Below are 21,913 nucleotides of genomic sequence, written 5' to 3'. Positions count from 1 at the left end.
TGATGGGTTATAAAACCGATTTCACTGCAATATATCAGTCACTTTGTAAACTCGAAAGGTGACTAGATTTTAAGTGAATCTTAACTGAATCGGATGTGTAACAGTCACTATATATTCAAAGTGGATAATAATAATACCACAATATCGAGAAGTGATTGAAGTTATAAATTCGAACCATCGAATTACAACCCACTGACCATAAAGTGATGCGCTTATAGAGTAACCAAACGTTCTAGGTTCGAGTTCAGGTGACTTCGTATCTTTGGACTACCGAGTAGTTATATTCTGGGATGCAACAGCCATCCATCAAGCCTGGTCTTCAGTGGTTATTCAATTCAAGTTATTTTGTTACTATCTCTATGAATTAGTCATATGTTCCATTGACGAATCTTAATATATCAGTGACTCTCTAGAATTTCTGAATAAATTCGACATATGTGTATCTAAGATAAAAACCAGGTCACTGAAAAAATTTTTGTGCACACATTTTCCATTCATAATAACAGAGTATTATTTACCAGTATTATCTACATAGTTTTTAGGCTTTAACTACACAAAATTGATCATTATTGAAAACTAGAGAGTTAGTTTTTATTTTGTTTCACTGAAACTATGGACAGATGGGTTTATAATATCTGCTTTAAAGTCTTTGCTTCTAATCGTTAAAAGACGTATGTGAAAATTATTCATGATATTGTTTACATCACTGAATTAATTTAACTAGACAACTATTATATGTCTGGAATGATTGAACGATTTTTTAATCCCGTTATGAAACACTTCATAAGTGTGCATATCCTATCTCATATCATTTTGAGGTAACAAACTTCAAGTCCCGGGGATAGAATATCACCTGTCAAACTTCTGATTTGTTAACTTCAGTCCAGCTGTCCAGTGTTTCCTAGTTTAAACAGTTGCTCAGTTAAAGTCAGTTCATGATATAAATATAAATTGAACTTTTAATTCAAGACTACATATAATTGTAGCATTGAACATGTACATATAAACGTGAACTGGCGAGACTATAATTTATGGACGAACCAATCAAGTATAAAACAACAGGTCACAGATTTTGGCGAGAAATCAACTCATCCATTTGGATAAATAGAGTTTTGGCATTACATCTGACGTCAGATCTTGATGAAAACTCGAAATTTAATTTCTAACCTTAATATCATCAAATGTAATTTATAATTCTAATTCCTCGCACAGGTTTATCACCCTCATTTGGTGCTGGTTATTAAGTGTACACTCTCTCGAGTTCAGTCTAGTATCGCTCGAAGATCGTCCATTAATTATAGTTTCACCTGTGAACTTTATAATTGAAAAAATATTCACTCAGATTTTAATAGTGGTTGTAGGTAGTTCTGAAGGATGAAGCTGAATATCTACATGAACACATACATATACTCACTCACACATACATCGTTATAAATTCATCAGCAGTCTACTGAAGTGAATGATTGCAACTTTCAGTGAAACAGGAAATGCAGTATAATTTGATAATGAGCTATATTTCTTACTATTTCTCTCACTCCTTTTAAATAAATAAAAGATATAGCCCAAATTGTAGTTTAATAATTGACTTATAAAAACTAAACTACTTTTTACGAATGATTAGTTAGATTATTTCTCTAATTTATTATTGTTCCGTTTTAACCCTAATGATATTTGACTATGTTATCAGCTGAGGAGGCTCACATTAGATTGAATAAATTAACTTTTTAGATCAAGAAACTCAATCTTAGGCTACTCGATTTTATGGACAACGTGTTGTGTTTCCCCTCTTCATAGTTTGAATAGGGTATTCATCATGGGATCATTAAACCTATAATTAGAATGAGATAGTTTGCCAGTGCTCCTTTATTCTTATTGATTCCCTTTCAGCTGAAGCTAAGTTGTTAAAATAAACCTCCTTACAAACTATCGAAATTAAAATTAGTTACGCACTCATCAATGACTTCTCTTACAGTGGATGGCTGAGGTGCTATTATGAAGTTGCGACCTCCAAAGATTATGTCACCGGAAGTTGGAAGGTTATTACTGATGGTAATGTATAATTGTCATGCTGTTTGGAGTATTAACTGAGGTTGAAGATTGGGATTAGTGAGTTTTGACTCAGTACTCTAAAAGCATAACGTTCATTACGAGATCAGATATCCTTAGTTTCGTCTATGTAAGAGTTATCAGTAAGGTAGAGTTTCAAACTAAGGAAAAACACCGATTCAATGCTTTTTAGGTTTGAATAATTTTTTTCACCTGATACACAGATTAGCTACCTTCAATCGTTTGAATAAAAACTTATAAGCAATAAGTTACTCTCTTGGTACATTCATTTATCCTACGATTCGCATGTTTCAAGTCACACTTTGTCACATTAAATCATGCTAACGGTGTTAGTTACTTACCAAATCACCAACCATTGGAATTGCTTTCTTACCCCATGGTTGTTGTTCTGGTTGACTTTCGATAGATCGATAAAACCTGTTGGTGAAAACAGGAAAAACAAATTGACAACAACCGATCGATCAATTTTGATGTATAGAAAAAAAGAATTTATGATAGTTATAAATTTGTTTCCAAAAAAAGCTACACTAGTTTAGATATCGTTCCAGTCTTCATAATGTGAAAATAATGCATGGATATTTTTTGTATTGAGTGACAAACGATAGGATTTCGAATGAAAAGTGTTTAGTCTAAAACATAAATTGATAAGAAACATTGGGTCTACAACCGATTGATATGCATCTAAATAATGTATTTAAAATGGGAAAAATATGGCATATTTCTTTGAAGAATTATCTCACCAGAAGTCATTCAAACATATACACGACATAACCAATATCAGTTATTACTCGGTGATTATTAAGCGTATTTATCCTAGATACATTTTATACTTTAGGCTGAATGGTGATCATTTTCATGTAATGTTATTCTAAGCTAGATTGTAATTCATGACTAAAGAAGTACACGATGACAATATACTTCGTAGAGATGAAATTAATTCAAGCATCTCCTATTATTACTGGTCACTTTCAGTAGTACTAGACAATAACCAAGAAACTTAAATTTCTAACATTCATCATTCATGTAATAGTGATACAGATCGTAGATGCGAACTTCTGAGGAGTCTCATACTAAAACAAAACAGTCATCCATTTCTTCCAAGTTTTGAATGATGGTCTAACATTAATCCGTTCGTGATTTCAATTAAGACTCAACAAACCCACACAACGTTATGCTGAGAATTATCATATGCTCATTGATGACTGGCTTCGAGATGAAATTTCTGGAGTTCTAGTGAGAATCCGTGATCAGTAAAGTTCAACGGAGTCGAACATGAGGCAGTTATTAACCAAAAATAATGAAGGTTAATCGTATTACATTTTAGATTTATTGAAGTTAAACACTAACATCGTTACATAATTTGTTCATTTTTACTACTGGTAACAATTATAGCATTTAATCAATGTACTTATTCTTGTCGTATTAAATTTTCTAATCGAAGAATCATTTTCGAGAACTATTGAATTGCACAGATTGTCAAATCTACGTTAAAGGCAAGTGTTATTTACTAATAAAGTTAATTTTCGGTATAGACCGGTAGATTCTACTAAGATCACATTGTTTGTCTCCCTCTATTTTCCGTCAATATTTTCAAGACAATTATGGTATCATCCACTGGTCAACTTGACATCCTGATATCAATTACAATTTCATTATAATGGGAAATTATTTACCCGTCTTGATGAGTAGTCTGTAAAATTAGAGTTCCAGAAAAGCAAATTCTTTTCTAAAAGTGCCTTTCGTACATGTTATTAGGGAATAAATCTTGTTATACTGTGGCGTTGCTGAAAATTGTTGAACCTGAATTTTTCACATCACTGATTAAATTCGTTTAGACAACCAGAAAATTTCAGCCTTAAGGTGATTACTTAACTTCCAGATCACTGGATTAGTATACAACGGTTTATACTTCTAATTCCAGTTATATCATATCAATATTTCAGGTTTTCCTATTATATCCTGATTGTAGCTTAAGAAATCACACTATAACATATTTCTGAGGAATGTCGCAAATGATTTAGTACTGAGGTCACACTAATATTACTGCCTCAGACAACCTGTACAAATATTCAATTAACTGGACATCCAGTTCACCTCCCTATCTTTGTTTTTCTACTTTATATTTTCGACACAGCCATTTCATTATTATTATTATTCACTTGATGTTGTTTTACTTGTATCTTCCCCATTGTTATTTAGAACTGCAATTGATCAGTCTCATGTTGGTATATGTGCATCCTGTGCGGATTGCCTCAATCTAGCTTTAAGTCACAAGCTTTTTATTATTACTATTATTATCACCTCTCACGTTCATTTCTACTGTTCATGTACTATTTTCCCAAGTGAAAATTAATAAAGTCCTTAATAATTTTGAAAGAGAGAGCGAAAATGACAAACATGTTCACAACAATATAATAACCATTATAATTATGTTGATATGTTATCATCACGTTACATGTATAACATTAAACAAAAGCTATTTAGATGAATAGAAATGAATATCCATGTAAACATAAAGATCTCAAAGAAACTGACCTTAATAAATTGATTGGTAAAAAAATTTTTGTCTCTTCATCTAATGATTTCATAAAATCGATTAGGTATAATAAATATTTATTTTTAAGTATGGAAGATAGATAGATTGATTGTTGAATTATTCACATGGGTGATAAATATGATCTTAGTAGTTTCGAATTATGATCAACAGTAGAATGTAGAATATGGGTTTTAACCCATTCTGATCTCTACACAGGTGAATGCACTTGAATTTTAGTATTGATTGTGTCACACTGAGAATCAAACCTATTACCTACCACACCAAATGCTAATGTTTTATCTACTCAAAGGCTTGATTATGATTGCTACCAAACTCTTTAACAGGTTTAATGTTAATTCGTCAAGGTTTATAATTATTCCGTTGTTACTATTCACAATTGAACCTTGACCACGAGTTTTTATAAATCAAGATAGTGGCCATCTGAACTTAGCAGCTTAGTGAATGACGCGTTGGCATTCGGGAAGACTGCTACTATACTCTAGTTCAAATATAGACATCAGTATTGGGATCCAAGTTCATCCATCTGATAAACATTAAAAAAATCGAGACGCAAGTCCTGGACTTCATTACTAATCGTAATTCAAACGCAACAAAACTTTTAAAGCAAAAACAATATTAAAATATCTATTCAGGATTGACAAATGCTAAGACGGATTATATAACAGTCCTCAATATCAAAAAAGAAATAATATACAAATAAATCTGGTTATGTAGACATAATCTACTTATATCTATAGCTAATATTTTAAATAAATATGTAATATACAAACTATTAATAAGCAAAGTCTAACCATCTGGATCTACACGTTAAAGAATTCCACATAAAGGTATACTCTTTGAACAGTTGAGATCATGAGTCAATTGAAGCTAGACCACCATGGAAAACCTGGAAGCACTGGACGGCATTTATTACGCATATGCCATTGAAGTCTATCATATTTAAAGAGTTTCAAACTATTCAGCTCATCACTTTTTTCAAATGAATTGTGGTTTAACAAAACAAAATTGTTCAATGAGTTTTCTTCTACATTCCTAACACGAAAATGAGTAACTGATAAGCTTGAATTACAAACTGATGATATGTACCTATTTGTTGTAATTCATATTCAAAGAGAAATTAATTGACTTGCTTCAGCAGTGACCGTTCCCTACAGAAATATATATGAACAAATTTTACATTCTGAAATCAATTCCTAGTATAGGTAACTACCTAGCACTAAAAAGCGTTATAGCTTTGATAAAAAGCTTAAATAGATCTGTGTTTTCAGTACAATGTAAGCAGGAGAAATTGACAGATTTTTGTCTGTAAAAAACTAATTTATATGAAAAAGTGTACTGTTCAGTGGTTGAAATTTATCACTGATTAAGAAACACTTCTCGACTGATCCCCTGAATCAAAAGTTAGGATCACGAGTTCATAGGTCATTATTTTCAGTACAGTCACAGAGAAATGAATAGATCTCCAATCTGCTCATGAGTCTCAATAAGTTAGGTATTCTGTTTATTTCTAATCTCATTGGTTGAAATTCAAAACTGATATAGTGATTACCTAGGAGATAGGATGTGTTTGTGAACCGGTAATCTGTCTGCTCCTCGATTGTCAATGTGTGCAAGATCTAGCTTTTTTCTGTTCATTTAGTGATTTAATGCCTCATGTGATAGTATAATTTTCACTGAGGGTTTAATTTCAAGCTCTAACTTCTCTCTTTTTTTCCTTTCCCATCAGGTAAGCTGATGTGCGCTACAGTAGTGTAATTAATTAAAGATATATGAAGGCACCTTTAACTTATCCCCAGTAAGAATAACACTTTTATGCATCTCTAACACACTTTATGAATGTTGAAGAAAAGAGAACGAGAACAGTAAATGATTGGTGTGGAAATGAAGGAACAGTGAAGACTGAAGCGATTGATTGAAATTTTGAAAATGAAGTATTTACTGTATGGTTCTCAGATTTTACCAAGATTCTGTAATTTTCTATTCAAATTCATTCGGTTGTCCCCACTTGTGTTCTCATTCACTACAATACTTTCGTTGAAAGTTGAAAAAGGACAATTGTCCTCGCTTTAAACCAGCGTTATATCTATCTCAATCAGCAGTATTTCACTCTAATTAAATGAACGACCTCCTTATACTAGGATATTACTGGATAAAAAAACTAAGTGTTGAATACCACTGAAAGGCATTCAGAATCGGTGCTTGATATATCCCTCACTAATATATGGTATAGTGTGTTCATATGCAATCTGTAATTATGAACAGACGCCAGTTTCCCAGCTGGATAAGAACATATTAACCAAATGAAACAGTACAAAAAAAGTCTCTACTAGACTTCCAATCATCATACCATCAATACAAATATACAGTAATCATTTCAACCGTATTACAAACTTTAAGTAGTGAATAGGTTTGTATAGCCAGTCATAACCAAAATACATTGGTACATCGATTCTTGTTACATATTGATGGCTCATTCACTCAAAATAATAAATGTTATTAGTAATCTAGCCAGATGAATCCCTATGCTTAGTACATCAATAAACAGAGTATTAAATATTTGTTAATCAGCTAAAATATCTTCAATGTAAAACAGAGAAGAATGTATTTATGAATTTTTCATCATAATCCATCTATAATCTGTTAGGATAATTCAACTAAGAATTAATCAACATTTCTATACAATAAAATATTGTAGCCTAATTTGAAAAAAGACACCATTATGTCAGATATTTCTTTATTATTGAAGATCATTCGGTGAGGCTATAATTAATGGACGATCTTCGAGCGATACTAGACTGAACTCGAGAGAGTGTACACTTAATAACCAGCACCAAATGAGGGTGATAAACCTGTGCGAGGAATTAGAATTATAAATTACATTTGATGATATTAAGGTTAGAAATTAAATTTCGAGTTTTCATCAAGATCTGACGTCAGATGTAATGCCAAAACTCTATTTATCCAAATGGATGAGTTGATTTCTCGCCAAAATCTGTGACCTGTTGTTTTATACTTGATTGGTTCGTCCATAAATTGTAGTCTCGCCGGTCATTCGACTCATAAACTTTTCATTAGCACACAAATATAAATATAATGAAAAGAAATTTTCTATTACTGAGGAAACTGTAATATAAAATGCCTCTTTATATAGAGATTTACTTCTTCTCTCATTCAATAATAACAATCAGATCTGTAGTTTGTCGACAAAGAAACAAACATCGAAAACCGATTGCATAATGTGAAATTTCCTGATATTAACCAGTAAACACATTTTTTAAAAATGTAAACCATCACCACCAACAAAAATAAAGCCTCCTCTGGTCTTTACATTTAACACACTTTTATTCCATATATTGTCTAACTGCATCTGTGTATCGCGAAATGCTTAAGAACTGTTCTTCTTAGGATAACCTATAGAATCATACTTCTGTTTATGTGAATCGAAATTCCCATATTAGAATTACTTTTGACTATTATGTTCTCAAAAGAACAATTTGATGGTTTTTGAAGCGCATGGTACTGGGTTCGAGTCGCAGAGTGAACATCATCTGTGAGATGCAGGTACATCCTGCTGACGAGTCCCAAATAGGACGAAACGCGCGTCCTCGATTTCATTGCTAGCCACTATCCATCTTTGCTTATAAAGCTTGTGAATTAAGACAATATCGAGGCAATACGCACAGTATGCACATATGCCAATAACAGACTGATCAACTGCAGTCTTAAACCTCAATGGGAAGATTCAAGCAAAACGATACTAATTGAATTTGATATTTATGCTATCAATAAATTACTAAATCCTTTTCTGTGGAAAAAATCCATAGTAAATTGTAGTATAACATTCAATAATTTAATTTTTGATTTACTTTCTAACTCTAGTTAGCAGTTGAAATAATTTCTCAGTAGCTCGAAATGATGAAATCTCAACTTCTATACATTTCAAATGATAAGTCTGTATGAAACATAATAATTAGTCGGTCAGTCTTAAGTAGCTAAGATCCTGGTGAAAGACTATGAGACAAAACACCTAACCTCTCCAACTATTGGTTGTAACGATCGAGCTATTCCCGACCAGGTAGTCTACGCATACTAGTATATCTTAATTAAGCCTTAAGTCACATTATGAACTGACGTAATGTCTTGGTTTGACAACCTCTAACGTTTTTCCCAACCTACTCTTAAGTTACCAAACATCAAATATAATCATTCAATCTAAACTGCATTCAATGATAATAAAGAAACAACAATGAACTTACCCAAATGCGGAAATCGAATCACTGTCTTCTACTTTCTGTAAAACATTAGGAAAGACGAGAAAATAAACGTGAAAGAGTTATGTAAAAAGCCATATTTTATACCTGTTTCACTGATATACATAGATTAAACAAGTATGAAATTTTTTCCAAAGACTTACTAAAAACATGCTTAATAATTTTATTGTAGAATTGAGTACACTGATTACTGTTACAAATGATTAATGGTGCTCAATAATATTTCGTCTACTTTATACAAGAGAAGAGATGTTTCATGAATAATTTCTCAAAACTGAACGCATCAGATTTGAAAATCGGACAGAAAACATGTTAGACTCTCTTTTAGAAAAAATTCTTTTGTTGACACGTAATGCACTGATCATGATGTTAACGAGTTTCTCATTTGGTTGAAGTCTAAAGTTCTTCGAAATTTTTTAAAGAGTTCATTAGTTGATCTCACTCGATGTCGTTAACTATTTTCAAATAATGAATAGATTGTTCACCTTTCTGTTTTTCTCAGAATTATATTCAATCATTGTAAGTAACTTAGCTGCTTATCAGAAATTATTTTACATTGTTTAACCAGAATAGAAATGTTGGGCGTAACCTCTAAATTATTTCGAATAATATTTTTATATTCTAACTAGTTACTTTCTTAAAGCTCACTTGTATTCTTAAAGTGAACGATATACCTTATTGGATTTGAACCCTGGTCACCCTATTCGACAGTATGAGATGTTACCACTGAATTACTCAGTCTAAGACTGAATTCTTGTAGAATTGAGATATATACAACTGATTGATCATTGAGCAATGTCTAGTTTATTTTAGTGATGATCGGATTCTATAGATCTAGTCAAAATTTAACAATTTTTTATACCTCATAAATAGAGTGAATAGTTAAAGTAGAAATAAATAGATCAGTGTACATGCAAATGATACACTCGAATTTATGAAATATTTAGCCACATTTGAATTAAGCTTATCAGTAAGTTGGCTGGATTTATTATTAAACTTATTTCATTGAACAATTTAGATTTATATTGTTCAAATAAAAGCACCAGCATGTACATTGTAAATCGTAAAAGAAAATTCAGATAAAAACAAATGACGGATAGTTCATGCAACAAATTATCATCAATTAGTCAACGCTCGATAATTTTCAACACTTATATTAGTGAATATTCTCATTGAGGTAACCTTGCATAAAATGACCATAACAAAAAACACATTGACAGTTAAGTGGTTGTCAGTGATTTCAAGTATTGTAGTAGAATGAAAATCATACTGAAGACAATACAGTACTCACTGAATGCCATGACGTTATGGGTTTGATTGTCAAGATTATTTCTTGAAAGTATTAAGTGACTTTATTATGAATAACAAACAAGGATGGAAAACGTCCCCTCCCTCATCCTCAATAATGAACTAATAACTAAATGTCAATTTCACTAAGCAGTATCACAATATGATTAGAGTCAGAAATGTCAACCATTGGATTTAAACTTAGTGGTCTACAGGTTAGGGGTCGAAAATGAATCCTGAAAGTCCTGTATTTGTCGATTCCTGATTGGCTCCTGGATACTTAATGACGAGTAATTCCATACTAAGAATAAGCGACTGTCCAGAATTTCCTGATTTTTAATAGATATACACGTAAGATCAGTTCACGATGTAAACAATAAAATCCGACAATCCTCAAGACCTTCCTTTCTCCTACAGTAGTAATAGATTCTTGTACCTGACTGTAAATAACCAAAAATTCATCATTATAATATTTACTTAGCAAAGCTTTTTCATCCAATTTTTAATCAAGTAAAGTTCAAACTCTTGAAGAAACTTATTGATTATACACAAATTTTTAAATACAAAAGTTTAATGTTGTCAGACTAAGATATTCATACAGAACGGTCCGTTAAAATTTTCCAGTAATCTATGATTTTCTCTCGACTACAATCATTTTTGTCTACTAGAGCTTTTACTACATTGTTAGATAACTTTAAGTATTTCTTTTTCTACACTGATACTGTGTGCGTGCTGCTTATATTGATGTAAGTAGTATATGACGCGAGTTAAAAACCTAATGTTTAGCAGCAGAAGATGGGGGAAGATCAAGAAAAGAAGAGCGAGAACACAATGCAATTTGTAAGAAAACGCATGAACAATGAAATGTGAGAAAATGGATTGATGATTGCAACAAGAACAGTCCGGTTTGATATGATGGATTGATATTTTGCAAACTAACGATTTACTATAATGTTTTTCTATTTTTGCAAGTAACTCTGTAATTTCGTGCTAGATGTAATTCAATTGTCCCCACCCGTGTTCTGTTCACTACAATCCAAGTCATATTAACCAAGTTTCTGGTCCTAAATGTGTTACCCAAGCCCCACAAACTTTCAGTTTCCAAACTCGTTTTAAATCTTCCCAAAAGAAACCAATGTTAAAAATTTAATTTACTTAACATTGGTTTTCTTACGTAAAATCTATATAATTAGTATTTAATTAACAGAACTTTAATAAGATATTCTCTGAACCTAAGAATTGCTTTTAGGATCTCACTGTTAGAAATATATATTTCTTAGAATGCAGGCAATATCAGCCTTTATTTCTACTAAATAAATTTATCATCAGCACTTTATCAGTTTCATTTAACACTGGTTGCATTTTGATGACAAAACAAATGCTTAATTAAATTGTAGATATATTCTTTATAAATCATAGCGTAGGATTACAACCATGTAGCTACGAGTTTTAGTAAAGTTGAATAATGGCTAGTAGTAGAATCTACGACACACATTTCGCCCTATTTGAAAATCATCAATTAAATATATTTTCTTTCAGTGTTTATATTTACACCAAGACTCGACAGGTAATTGGTTCGAGCTCTGGTGTGTGCTTGGTTCACTTAATTGACAAGGTCAAAATGGTTCAAAACACATGTCCTTGACATTTCACTGCCAGCTACCACATAACTTTGTCAAGATAGTGCACTATTTTTCTATACTTCTCTTCTATAGTTAACCCTATTTGTTTCCCTCAGTTTAAGATATTTAATTAATGAATGTTAGCAAGAAATTTTACAGTGAAAAGAACAAACAAAATAAGACATCAAAAAGAAAGAATTAACTCGAGAAAAGAATATAACACGGACGACAATATCTGAATATTCCCTCTGATCAAATCTAGATTCAATGTTATGTCAGTGGTTATTGCCTCTGTTATGATAGTTGTTTATTTTATACCAACTTTTCTATTTACATTTCCTATGTGGTGAATGAATGGATGACCTAGAAAAAAGACAATTCTTATTGGTGAAATACAAATAATAACAAGGATAAAAATAATAAGTAACAAAATAAGGAGAAGTTTTACCTATATTTTTTCAACGCTATTCTCAGCACTGTGTATGTGAGTGTGTGTGTGTGTGTGCATGTGAGTACGAAATCGATAGGGAAAATACTTTTGAAAAACAATATTCCATGAGATTAATACTTTTTAAAAACTTTTAAATGAGAACTTAAGAATGATCAATTAAAGTTAGGTATGTTAACAAGTGAAAATGACACCCTGGTATATAACATCAATCTATTATTAAATGCTCAAAATGTTGGATACTGCGCACTTATTGAACAGTGATAGTTGTATGGACATTCTCTTGTTATGTTTACTACAAAGGCTGTTGAAACTACACAACTCAATATTCTCTATTAAAATAATTCGGTAAATATGCATTTCAAGGTCATATATGAAAATTCATAAACCTATTATGAATAAAAGATAATGATGATCAATAGTTAGTACTTAAAAAATATATTTCGTCCTGTTTTAAATGTTGTTAGTTACTGTTTACACGAAGACTTGAAGCATCTGTCCAAGAAGTCCTTATCTAGACGTGACCGAGCATTTTAGATATGAACGTGGATAGAAAAAAGATAGAGACGACCTTTAGTAAATAATGGTTATTCATAAATTGATTTACAATCATGTGCTCACTCGCGCCTAATTTCAAGAAATAGTTCATGGAGTCCTGGTAATAAGTTATGACCAGGTTTGAAGCGGTTATCCACCAATGGCATTGAAGAAGGATGCATCATTGGATCTCAGCTCAATGGTTTAAAGGTTATGTGCTAATCACGAGATCTGAAGCTCTTAAACTCGACTTGTTCTGCAGTGAAAGTGTTGAATGCTCACTGCTGAAGAGGCTAAAATAAAGATGAAGCGGATGTAGTTTGTTTCCTGGTTTTCAATGGTTGTCTAACTGAGATAATCGATCCGTTATATGAACTGTAATAATTTTGTTTCTATTGCAATGTTGTAAGAGACATGAAATAATATGTTTAAATTGTGAAATATTTTAAACGTGACTAAACTAATCGATACCTTAATAAGATCAAGATTTTTCACGGATTGTTTATCCTGACATTCGCTTTCATTGCTCGCTCACACCAACTGCAGTATTACGACTACTACCAAAACCAGGGAAGTACTGGATTGATGGTTTATCCAAAATAAGAAATATTCATCAATACTAATATATAAAGCTCACACTGGATAAAACATGAGATCTTCTGGTCTTGCAATCAGGATGATGTTATTAAACCAGTGATTAGAAAATCAATTGGGCCGCACTCATAGAATCAGTCAGTTCATGATATTCCGTAACATTATTCAATTTACCTCATTCTCAGCAAGTTTGAACTTTATCGTTGTTCACGGTTTCCAACAATAACTTCATGGGTTCTTCGGAAAACTAGTTACTAGTCAATACATAATAATTATTAAGATGAAGGATTTGAGAAGTTAATCTATCTCAAAGTTGATTCTACTGAGCTTACTACAAGACTTGAAGGTTCAAATTTCGATACTCTATCGGTACTGCTGTGGAATCTCGATTTCTGACAAAAACTCTGATCACTGAGATTGTTTTTATCAGTGGTTATCCAGCTGGTATTAGTTTGTGATAAAAACTAAGTTCAACGAGACCTTGTTGTTCTCATAAATATTTTTAATAATCATGCAAACTATATTATAAACTGACTAACTTTCACAACTCTATTTCTCTTGTATTAAAATCTTAACCTACAATGAGGTAGTTGCACGATATGTGCTATCCAAGGAACATAAATTTCCATGCGAAACTACTACTACTACTAATATGACAGTTCCAACTTTGGCTACAAACAGTAACTAGTAGCTCTACATATCGTCAAATGTACGAACTTTTCTTGTCTCCAGTTACTGTCTTAGTAAAACAATTTACAACTGTCAACAGAATGACACAAAATCTATACATATTTCATAGTTTTTCTAATTAGGTTTGTTTTCACTCTATCGTTGTCACACAATAATATATAAATATGTATTCTCCACACAACTTACATAAATAAGCATAAACACTTAAACAGGCGGATGATGGTTATGAAGAAGAGGAAGAAGGGACTGTTGATCGGTAGCCAAAATTAAAACTTGAGTTTTTTTTTTTTTAAAGAAAATTAAACGAAGAAACTTTCTTGTCAACTATGATCAACTTCTTTGTATACTTATGTTTTATATTCATAGTTTACAGCACGAACTGATCCTAGTTAGATACTCAATGAAGTGCTTCATACTAGTATTTGTTCCTCAGTCAAACTCATCTACGAACTTAGAAGATGGGATCGAACCCGAGACCTTCAGGCCGCACGTTTAATGCTTAATTTTTAGACCACTAAGTCGACACCAATGGTTCACATGTTTAATTTCGATCAATTTTCGACAGTCCGTAACCATCTGCTGATCTAATTAATGGATAAATAACTCACTCTCAATATGATTAGACTTTACTGGTAACAGCTCCTTACTAGCATAAAACATCTGTCCAACGATCCCTTATTTTCAATGATCGTCTGACTAAAATCTCTCGTTAATGTAAACCATGAAATTCAGCAACCCCTAGACAGAGATTTTACTTACTGAAAAAACTAAACAAATTAGAGAATAGATTGACTATTTACAGTTCATTTCTTTAAATTGTACAACTTCCAGCAATTAACCGTTAAGAAACATTTTGTAGGACAATTTATCGTGACACCTTTCAATAAGAGGTGTCTATGGCCGTACTATGGACTAGGAAACACTATACCGAACTTACAAGGACTATTACCATCATTTCATCAGCAGGCTATCAGTCAGTCCCCTGACTAACTGCCTCCGACTAGATCACAGCTAGATGATATTTAGTTATTGTGATTTGAGAAACTTAAAGAAATCAACTGTACTTAATTAATAACAGTAGTGTCTCAATGTGTCAGTACGTTCAATTCCCCGTTGATGGATTACAACATGCAGATGACCAAAATATTTCAGAATTTATTTCTGCAAAACAGGCATTTTCTACTCTAATGACAACTAACAAATTATTTTATCGATTTGCTCCAGATACAATAATAATGATGACTTTTATCATAGAGTGTTGCAAAGGTTGCTGAATTTCATAGTGCATTATTTATCCATTAATTGGATTAGAAAATTGTTACGCACAGTCGAGAATCGATGGTAGTTAAAAATGCACTTTATTGGACACTGATCCAATGGTTGGAATGTTATTCGCTGTTCATCAGATCGATCAGAATTGTATTCCTGAGTTCGATTTTCAGTGAGGTCGTAAATGTCCAATACTAGGAGGTAACAGCTGTCTAGTACTTTTTGGTTTCCATAAGTTCTCTGTTATGTAATAATATAGCTAGTGCCTAGTACACGTTTATGTATGAAACTTGAAGTCACACTGATCTATACTAGTACTAGTGATACTTCTCAGTTATTTACTCCAAATTAAGGCTGAGTGAAATTTGAATCAGTAACTCAGTGACTAGAAGTTGACTAGTTCACCATTAATCCTCCGTTCTGCAGTATATATAGTAGTAAGATTGTCTTCCTAAAAATATTTTTCCATATTTAATTAGATCAACGATTATCAAGATGATGATGATAGTGTTGAAGTAAATTGAAGTAAGAGATTGTTTTTCTATATTTTCCGACTATCAGTCAGTCAGCTACAACGTAGGACCAGGCACATATATGCATCGGTCCAAGTTGCCGTACCTCATCACCACAATAAGATGAACACCTAATTCATAGTAATTAATTCAATGGTGATAATATATAAAAGAAAGATTGCATATAAGAGTATAATATAGGAAGAAAGAATTAGTTGATAGAAATAAAGATGTGAAACGATTTTAATTTCAGTGTTTAAGGGAAGACAGAGAGTGTATACACCGACGCCATTGTGATCGACTATACATATAACGATCATCTGTATATATATATATATATATATATATATATATATATATATATATTTAATGACGAAAGGTACCTTATATGCTTATAATTTAATAAATTCTTCTCATATAAATATTAGTCAAATAAGAAAAAAACGGGGGGGGGAGGGTATTATGGAATAATATTTTGAAGAAAGTCTACTCAACTTCTTTTCCAATTGTCTTCTTTGAAATATGAGACCGTTTAGTTTTCATTAAAATGTAAATACTTTTCTTTCGAAAAAAACAAAACATATTTATTTTCATATACAGAACATAGTTGTTTTTTTTCTTTTCTTTTTAAAGAATAAGTTCTTATCTGTCGTAGATGAATGAAGAAGAAACTAGTAGGCATTTAAGGTTAAGGTCATAAAGTGAAGGACAGATTGATATCTTGTTTCAGATTGATCTTTTTTTTGTTTTTCTTTTTGTATACAAAGCGAAGTATTAAAAATGTAATAATTTTACTCTTTTTTCAGTTCTTATTTTATTTTATTATTATGCCATTATAAAAAAAAGACAGAGACTAAACTTGTGTAGTTAGATCCAGTGCTGTATGCTTTGATGAAAACAGTACCAGTAAAATAATGCCTATTGTATGTTAGTTTTAATAATTTTGAAACTGTCAAATGGTTACAAGTAATCTGTCGACCACAGACAATGACAGTGAAGTACTCATGAGATAACACAAAAAAAATATTCTAAATGAAATAAACACAGACGATATAGTCGAAAATGACAATGATAACTGCTCAATCAAGTTGAATCTAAATTATATGGCGAATCATAGTCATATTTATAGAGGGCTTATAATTACAATTATAGATTATAGATTTTTGTAAGATTATAGACAATTTTTGGTTAGACGACCTATTTCATTCAACGTCTCCAACCATACTTTACGATAATCGACATCTATCAACACAGCTCAGTTCAAATGTCAGTAACTTCATATGCTGATCCCATGTCTTGCTTTAGCCACCTTTAGCTTTCTAATAACTCATTTATATACCACCCAACATTGTACGGCAAGTCAAGTAGTGGTTGAGCGTACATGATACATGTCACAGTAACCGTTGTTGATGAATACTCACTAACTCATCAACCAATTTTTTTTTCATTATTACGTTAGAAGTGAATGGAGACTCTATTATGATAACACTAGTTAATATTCCCACTTCATTCCAAACCAACTAGAATTGATCGAATGAGATTGTATCTGTCATAATACCTGACTATTTAAGTTTGATTTCGTAACTGTTTCTTGAATATATACATTTAATAATTTCGAGAATAGTATGTAACAATCAGCTAACGCTTCTCTTCCACATATTTCAACGATTTTCTCTCTGACATAAGTCAGTGTTGATAATTGATTTTTAGATAACATATATTTGGTCATTCAAGTATTAGTCATATAGCAGACAATCCGATGAACATGGATTATTACTCCCATGATAGGCTTAAACGAAATGTGTAATTAATCAAACATCACTCACCTGCCTGCCAACCTTCCCAACATGTGTACGAAGAAGACTCCATCGTTCCTTAGCTCTTCCATATTTATTCAATCTAATAGTCTGTCCAGACTTTTGCGATAAACTAGGATCGGTCAATTCATCGTTGAATTTATATTCCATACTTTGATCTAGTTCTTCATTTTCCTCCACCATTGAATTACGATCATCTTCATAATAATGTACCCCCACATCGTTCTCTTCATCATTATCACTAACATTTTGAGATTTGTCATTATACTCCCGATTATCAGAAGGAACATGACCAATATAACTATTGCCGGTGGATTTATGAGAAGCTGTATAGCGTATCGCTGATAAATCATTGTCATCCAGTTTTAAAGTGGATCTTCTAGGCTGGAGAAAGTAATGATCCACATCAATCTCTTGATCATGTTCTGTATGGTTGTGTTCTCCCACTAATTCAATGTCAGGAATTAAATGATTTTCTTTATTTTGGCTGAATTCCTTATCCTCATCTGTCCAGTCATATTTAGTGTATAGATGCTTGTTTTGCCTATCTAACAGCTTTGAGCATGAATCAGTTTTAGGGCTAATTGTTAATGATCCTTCTTTGTTCACTGTAGATGAGGATGAATTATCCACTAATTTACCTTCTATAGCACTTCTCATATCCTGGTGTAATCGATCTAGGGCTTCTGCAACATTATCGATCTGAAATGTCTGAAATGCATTCTCTTTATCTTCTGTATAGACACAACCATCTGGTTCCAGAAATCGATGAACGGATGGAGACAGAGACTGTTTTCGTTCCTCTTTTTGTTGTCCCGCTTTATCCTCACCAATCATATCTTGGATGCTTTTTCCCATATCATTTCGACCAGCATCGGTTAAATTATTTGGTATTAACACGTTCCCTGTATGTGTGCCTTCTGTGTTAATATAACTTTTTCCTGTCAAATGGTTATCTCCAGACTCATGGTATATTGAATTCGCACGATTTTTATAGATATTGTTTTTACGTCCAATGATCTGTGTCATCCTCAACTGTGAAGATGTTTCTCCAGGTGGTGATTTACGTCGAATAGCATTAGTGGTAACAACAGCTAAACAACGTGTATCACTAGGTACACTCGGTATTGCAACAGTTGAAACAATCCCTTTCGTTACACCAGGAATATATTCTCTTTGCTCCACAAATTGAGAACTGTTTTTCCTAGAGATATTTGTATTTCTCTCGTCTTCATTCTCCTTAAGACAGAGTAAGCTTTGTTTTCTTGATGATGCAGGTGTCAATCTTACTGTGGTCTCATCAATAGAAAATTCTGGTCTGTCCAAATTTGAAATTGTTCTTAGTAAGTTTGTATTTGACGACAATAGTTCACCCAGAGGGACCAAGTCATCTTCATCACAAGAAATATTACTACTACTGTTATTTGTAACAAGATGATGACATGTGACACTAGTCCGATAGGTTGAATTATCTTTTTGCATATCCGACTGTACATGATTAGTCGACATCGGAATACTGAATGGTGGTGTGGACGTCACATCTAAATCATTATAATTTGTTGTTACAATTTGTGTTTTATAAGTTGTGTCTGTTGGTGACTCCATTATAACTGATGGTAATGAACGATGCAATGACTCATCTTCATCGCTTGTACTATCAATTAAATCGTCCAAAATATCAGTTTCTCTTATTGGTAGCATGGCAATAGTATCGGCTAATTTCCATTTTGAAGGTGCATTATCAAAAAATCGATGTACTTCTTCATGTGGACACGTACATTTATCAACCGTATGAAAATTACGTTCAAACCATACATCAGCTGGCCACAGGCCAGCTTCACCTCGTACATAATCACATGAACAGTCTAAATGACTTTCTAAATCAAATGTATTTCTTTTATGATTTAACTGAACTGATATTGATTGTGATAGGTTGTCGTCAAGATTATTATGACTATTAATTCCAGCATTAGGTTTATACAATACCATATTTGGATCCAAATGTACACGATCTTCAAATGGGATAGGAATTAATTGACGTGGTTTAGTAGGTACTGTTACCTTTTGATTTGTAGAACGTTGAGCTCTTAATGGTAAAGCCGGTGGTACATCAGCTGATTGTTGTGGTTGTTGAGAACTCGACGATTCCATTCTAACAATTGTTCGTACTAAAGCTGATGGATATTGTAAGCGTGTTGTAGTATTTAGATTATTTATTGGTGTTTGTTGAACAGGGAGTTGATTAACACGTCCAGTTAGTTGCAATGTATCATACATAATATTATTATTCACTGTATTCCTATTATGTGGATAAGCAACAGTAGTAGTAGTAGTACTATTAGTAGCGATAGAAGTAGAGAATGTTTTGTTGGTACTCAATACGTACCTTGCTTGATTTACAGGCTTTACTAATCGTTGTTGTCGATAATACAGTTGTTCATCAGAGCAAACTGACGAGGAAGGTGACGATGAAAATAGTACAGATGGATCATAACCTACAGAAGTTTGATAAGACGGATGAAATGTTGTTGTAAATTGTCTGATACTTGTTGTTGGAGATCCCCATGGATACATTTTGTTGATATGTTGAATGTTTTTATCATATCTGTTTATTGTACTACACTCACCGCCATTCATAGCTTGATATCTAAATGTGATTGGATTTGTTTCACGTAATTGGTAATGACGAGGTAGAGTGTGTAACCCACTCGTAATCACAGGGTACTCTTGTTGGCTAGTTCCACACATAATACGTTCCACTTCACTAGCAGGATCCCATTCTGATTGATTAGGCAGTAGCGGGTGATAAACAGGATAATTAGACATTGCTCTTTTTATTGTTAAGTAATTAATTCCATAAATATTCTGATAGTTAGTTTCATTTTGACAATGTATATGAAAAAAATTAGATTTCTAGCACTTAATAGATAAGCACTAAATACAATAATGTTGCTTGTGTGTATTAAAGGAATTGAAAATCACCTACATGCATGCGTATATATCACCGTACATGCATCACGGTGATAGATCATAATCCCAACACTAAAGTCTCTTATAGCGAATAATTGAATGGATGATTTCATTTATTGATGTGGAGTAGAATGATAACAACAGTACTCATAATAGTAACGATAATAATAATAATAATAACAATAATAAAGGACAACTGAAACTAAATGTATTGTCTTTCGTTTCATATAGGCAAAGATAGGCTACTCTAAAATATGATTGGTAGACTCGACTAACCAATCAGAATGGGATACCAACTGCTATTCGACCTCTCTCTCGAGGTAGATATATATATATATATATATATATATATATAGAGAGAGAGAGAGAGAGAAAGAGAAAGAGAGAGAAAGAGTAAACGAGCGTATGACAAACAGACAGATGAGAGCATCATTAAGCAATCATTAAGTTTATTTTGAGATAAATGAGTCGATCAAATGAAATTAAAATTCTGTTGAAAAATATTAAAAAAAAGGTTTATCAATCAGCTGTTTAATTATTTTAAAGGAAAAAAAAATCATGCCTAAAGCCAAATACAAATTACATACGATTATCAATTGTAGATATGACAGTAAACACTTTTTTCGAGTAAAAAATATTGAAAAAAAATTAACTATCCCCTTGATATCATCATACCTGTTTGATCAAAGTGATCATTTAACATTGATTACTAAAAGTACTATCATATGTGTTGTTTTTCTAGTCTGCTTTATCTTAGAAAGAATACTTCTACCAATATGATTGTTCCATATCTCAATCATCGAAAGTAACATCTTCTAGTGTTCAAGTCGATTTCACTTGAAAATTAAGTCAGACATATGAATTGCTACATATGAACCATATTACACATACATAACAGATTTCCTTCTTTAAAATTATGAACCGATCAATGTTAGACTACCATTGAAAACCTAGAAGCATTGGATGGCCATTTTGTCCTAGTATGCGACTCCTAAGCAATGCATATCCACAATCCTGCACGTGACAGTTGAACCCAGCACCTTCGATCTTGTACATGAGTGCTTAACATCTAGACCACTGAATCAACATCTAACGATGTTAATGTCCAACTTTAATCAGTTCAAAATACTGTGTGACCACCTTCCATTATTTTCGTTTAATAATTGCCTCCAATGCGACTCGTTCGAACTCCACTGGTCACGGCCTCACACCAAAACTCCGGAAATTTCCTTTCGTGTTTTTAAAGATATAATACCATTTGATTAGTTTTAT

The 21,913-nt window shown here is 32.3% G+C and overlaps 1 protein-coding gene across 1 annotated transcript; it reads right to left on the bottom strand.

Moving 5' to 3' along the window:
* Positions 1–701: 701 nt before the first annotated feature.
* UNC13C_1 (Protein unc-13 C) lies at positions 702–20,843 on the bottom strand. The gene is made up of 3 exons (XM_051218008.1): positions 17,681–20,843; positions 8,881–8,915; positions 702–2,484 (listed from the first exon to the last, which is right to left on the bottom strand). Exons 1-3 carry the CDS (start codon positions 20,495–20,497, stop codon positions 2,397–2,399), a joined length of 2,940 nt encoding a protein of 979 aa, XP_051064441.1. The 5' UTR covers positions 20,498–20,843; the 3' UTR covers positions 702–2,396.
* Between the last annotated feature and the right edge of the window lie 1,070 nt (positions 20,844–21,913).

Source organism: Schistosoma haematobium, chromosome 7, assembly GCF_000699445.3.
Source record: "Schistosoma haematobium chromosome 7, whole genome shotgun sequence".
Lineage (NCBI taxonomy): Eukaryota > Metazoa > Platyhelminthes > Trematoda > Strigeidida > Schistosomatidae > Schistosoma > Schistosoma haematobium.
This window is presented reverse-complemented; position numbering and strand designations above follow the sequence as displayed.

What these genes read in the sequence shown, in the direction of transcription:
- UNC13C_1 (XM_051218008.1), bottom strand. Translation starts at nt 20,497, where the DNA reads ATGTCTAATTATCCTGTTTATCACCCGCTACTGCCTAATCAATCAGAA. An exon ending in TTGGGAAGGTTGGCAGGCAG is followed by an intron (nt 8,916 to 17,680) that starts GTGAGTGATGTT and finishes AATGTTTTACAG; the next exon opens with AAAGTAGAAGACAGTGATTC. An exon ending in GATTCGATTTCCGCATTTGG is followed by an intron (nt 2,485 to 8,880) that starts GTAAGTTCATTG and finishes TTTCACCAACAG; the next exon opens with GTTTTATCGATCTATCGAAA.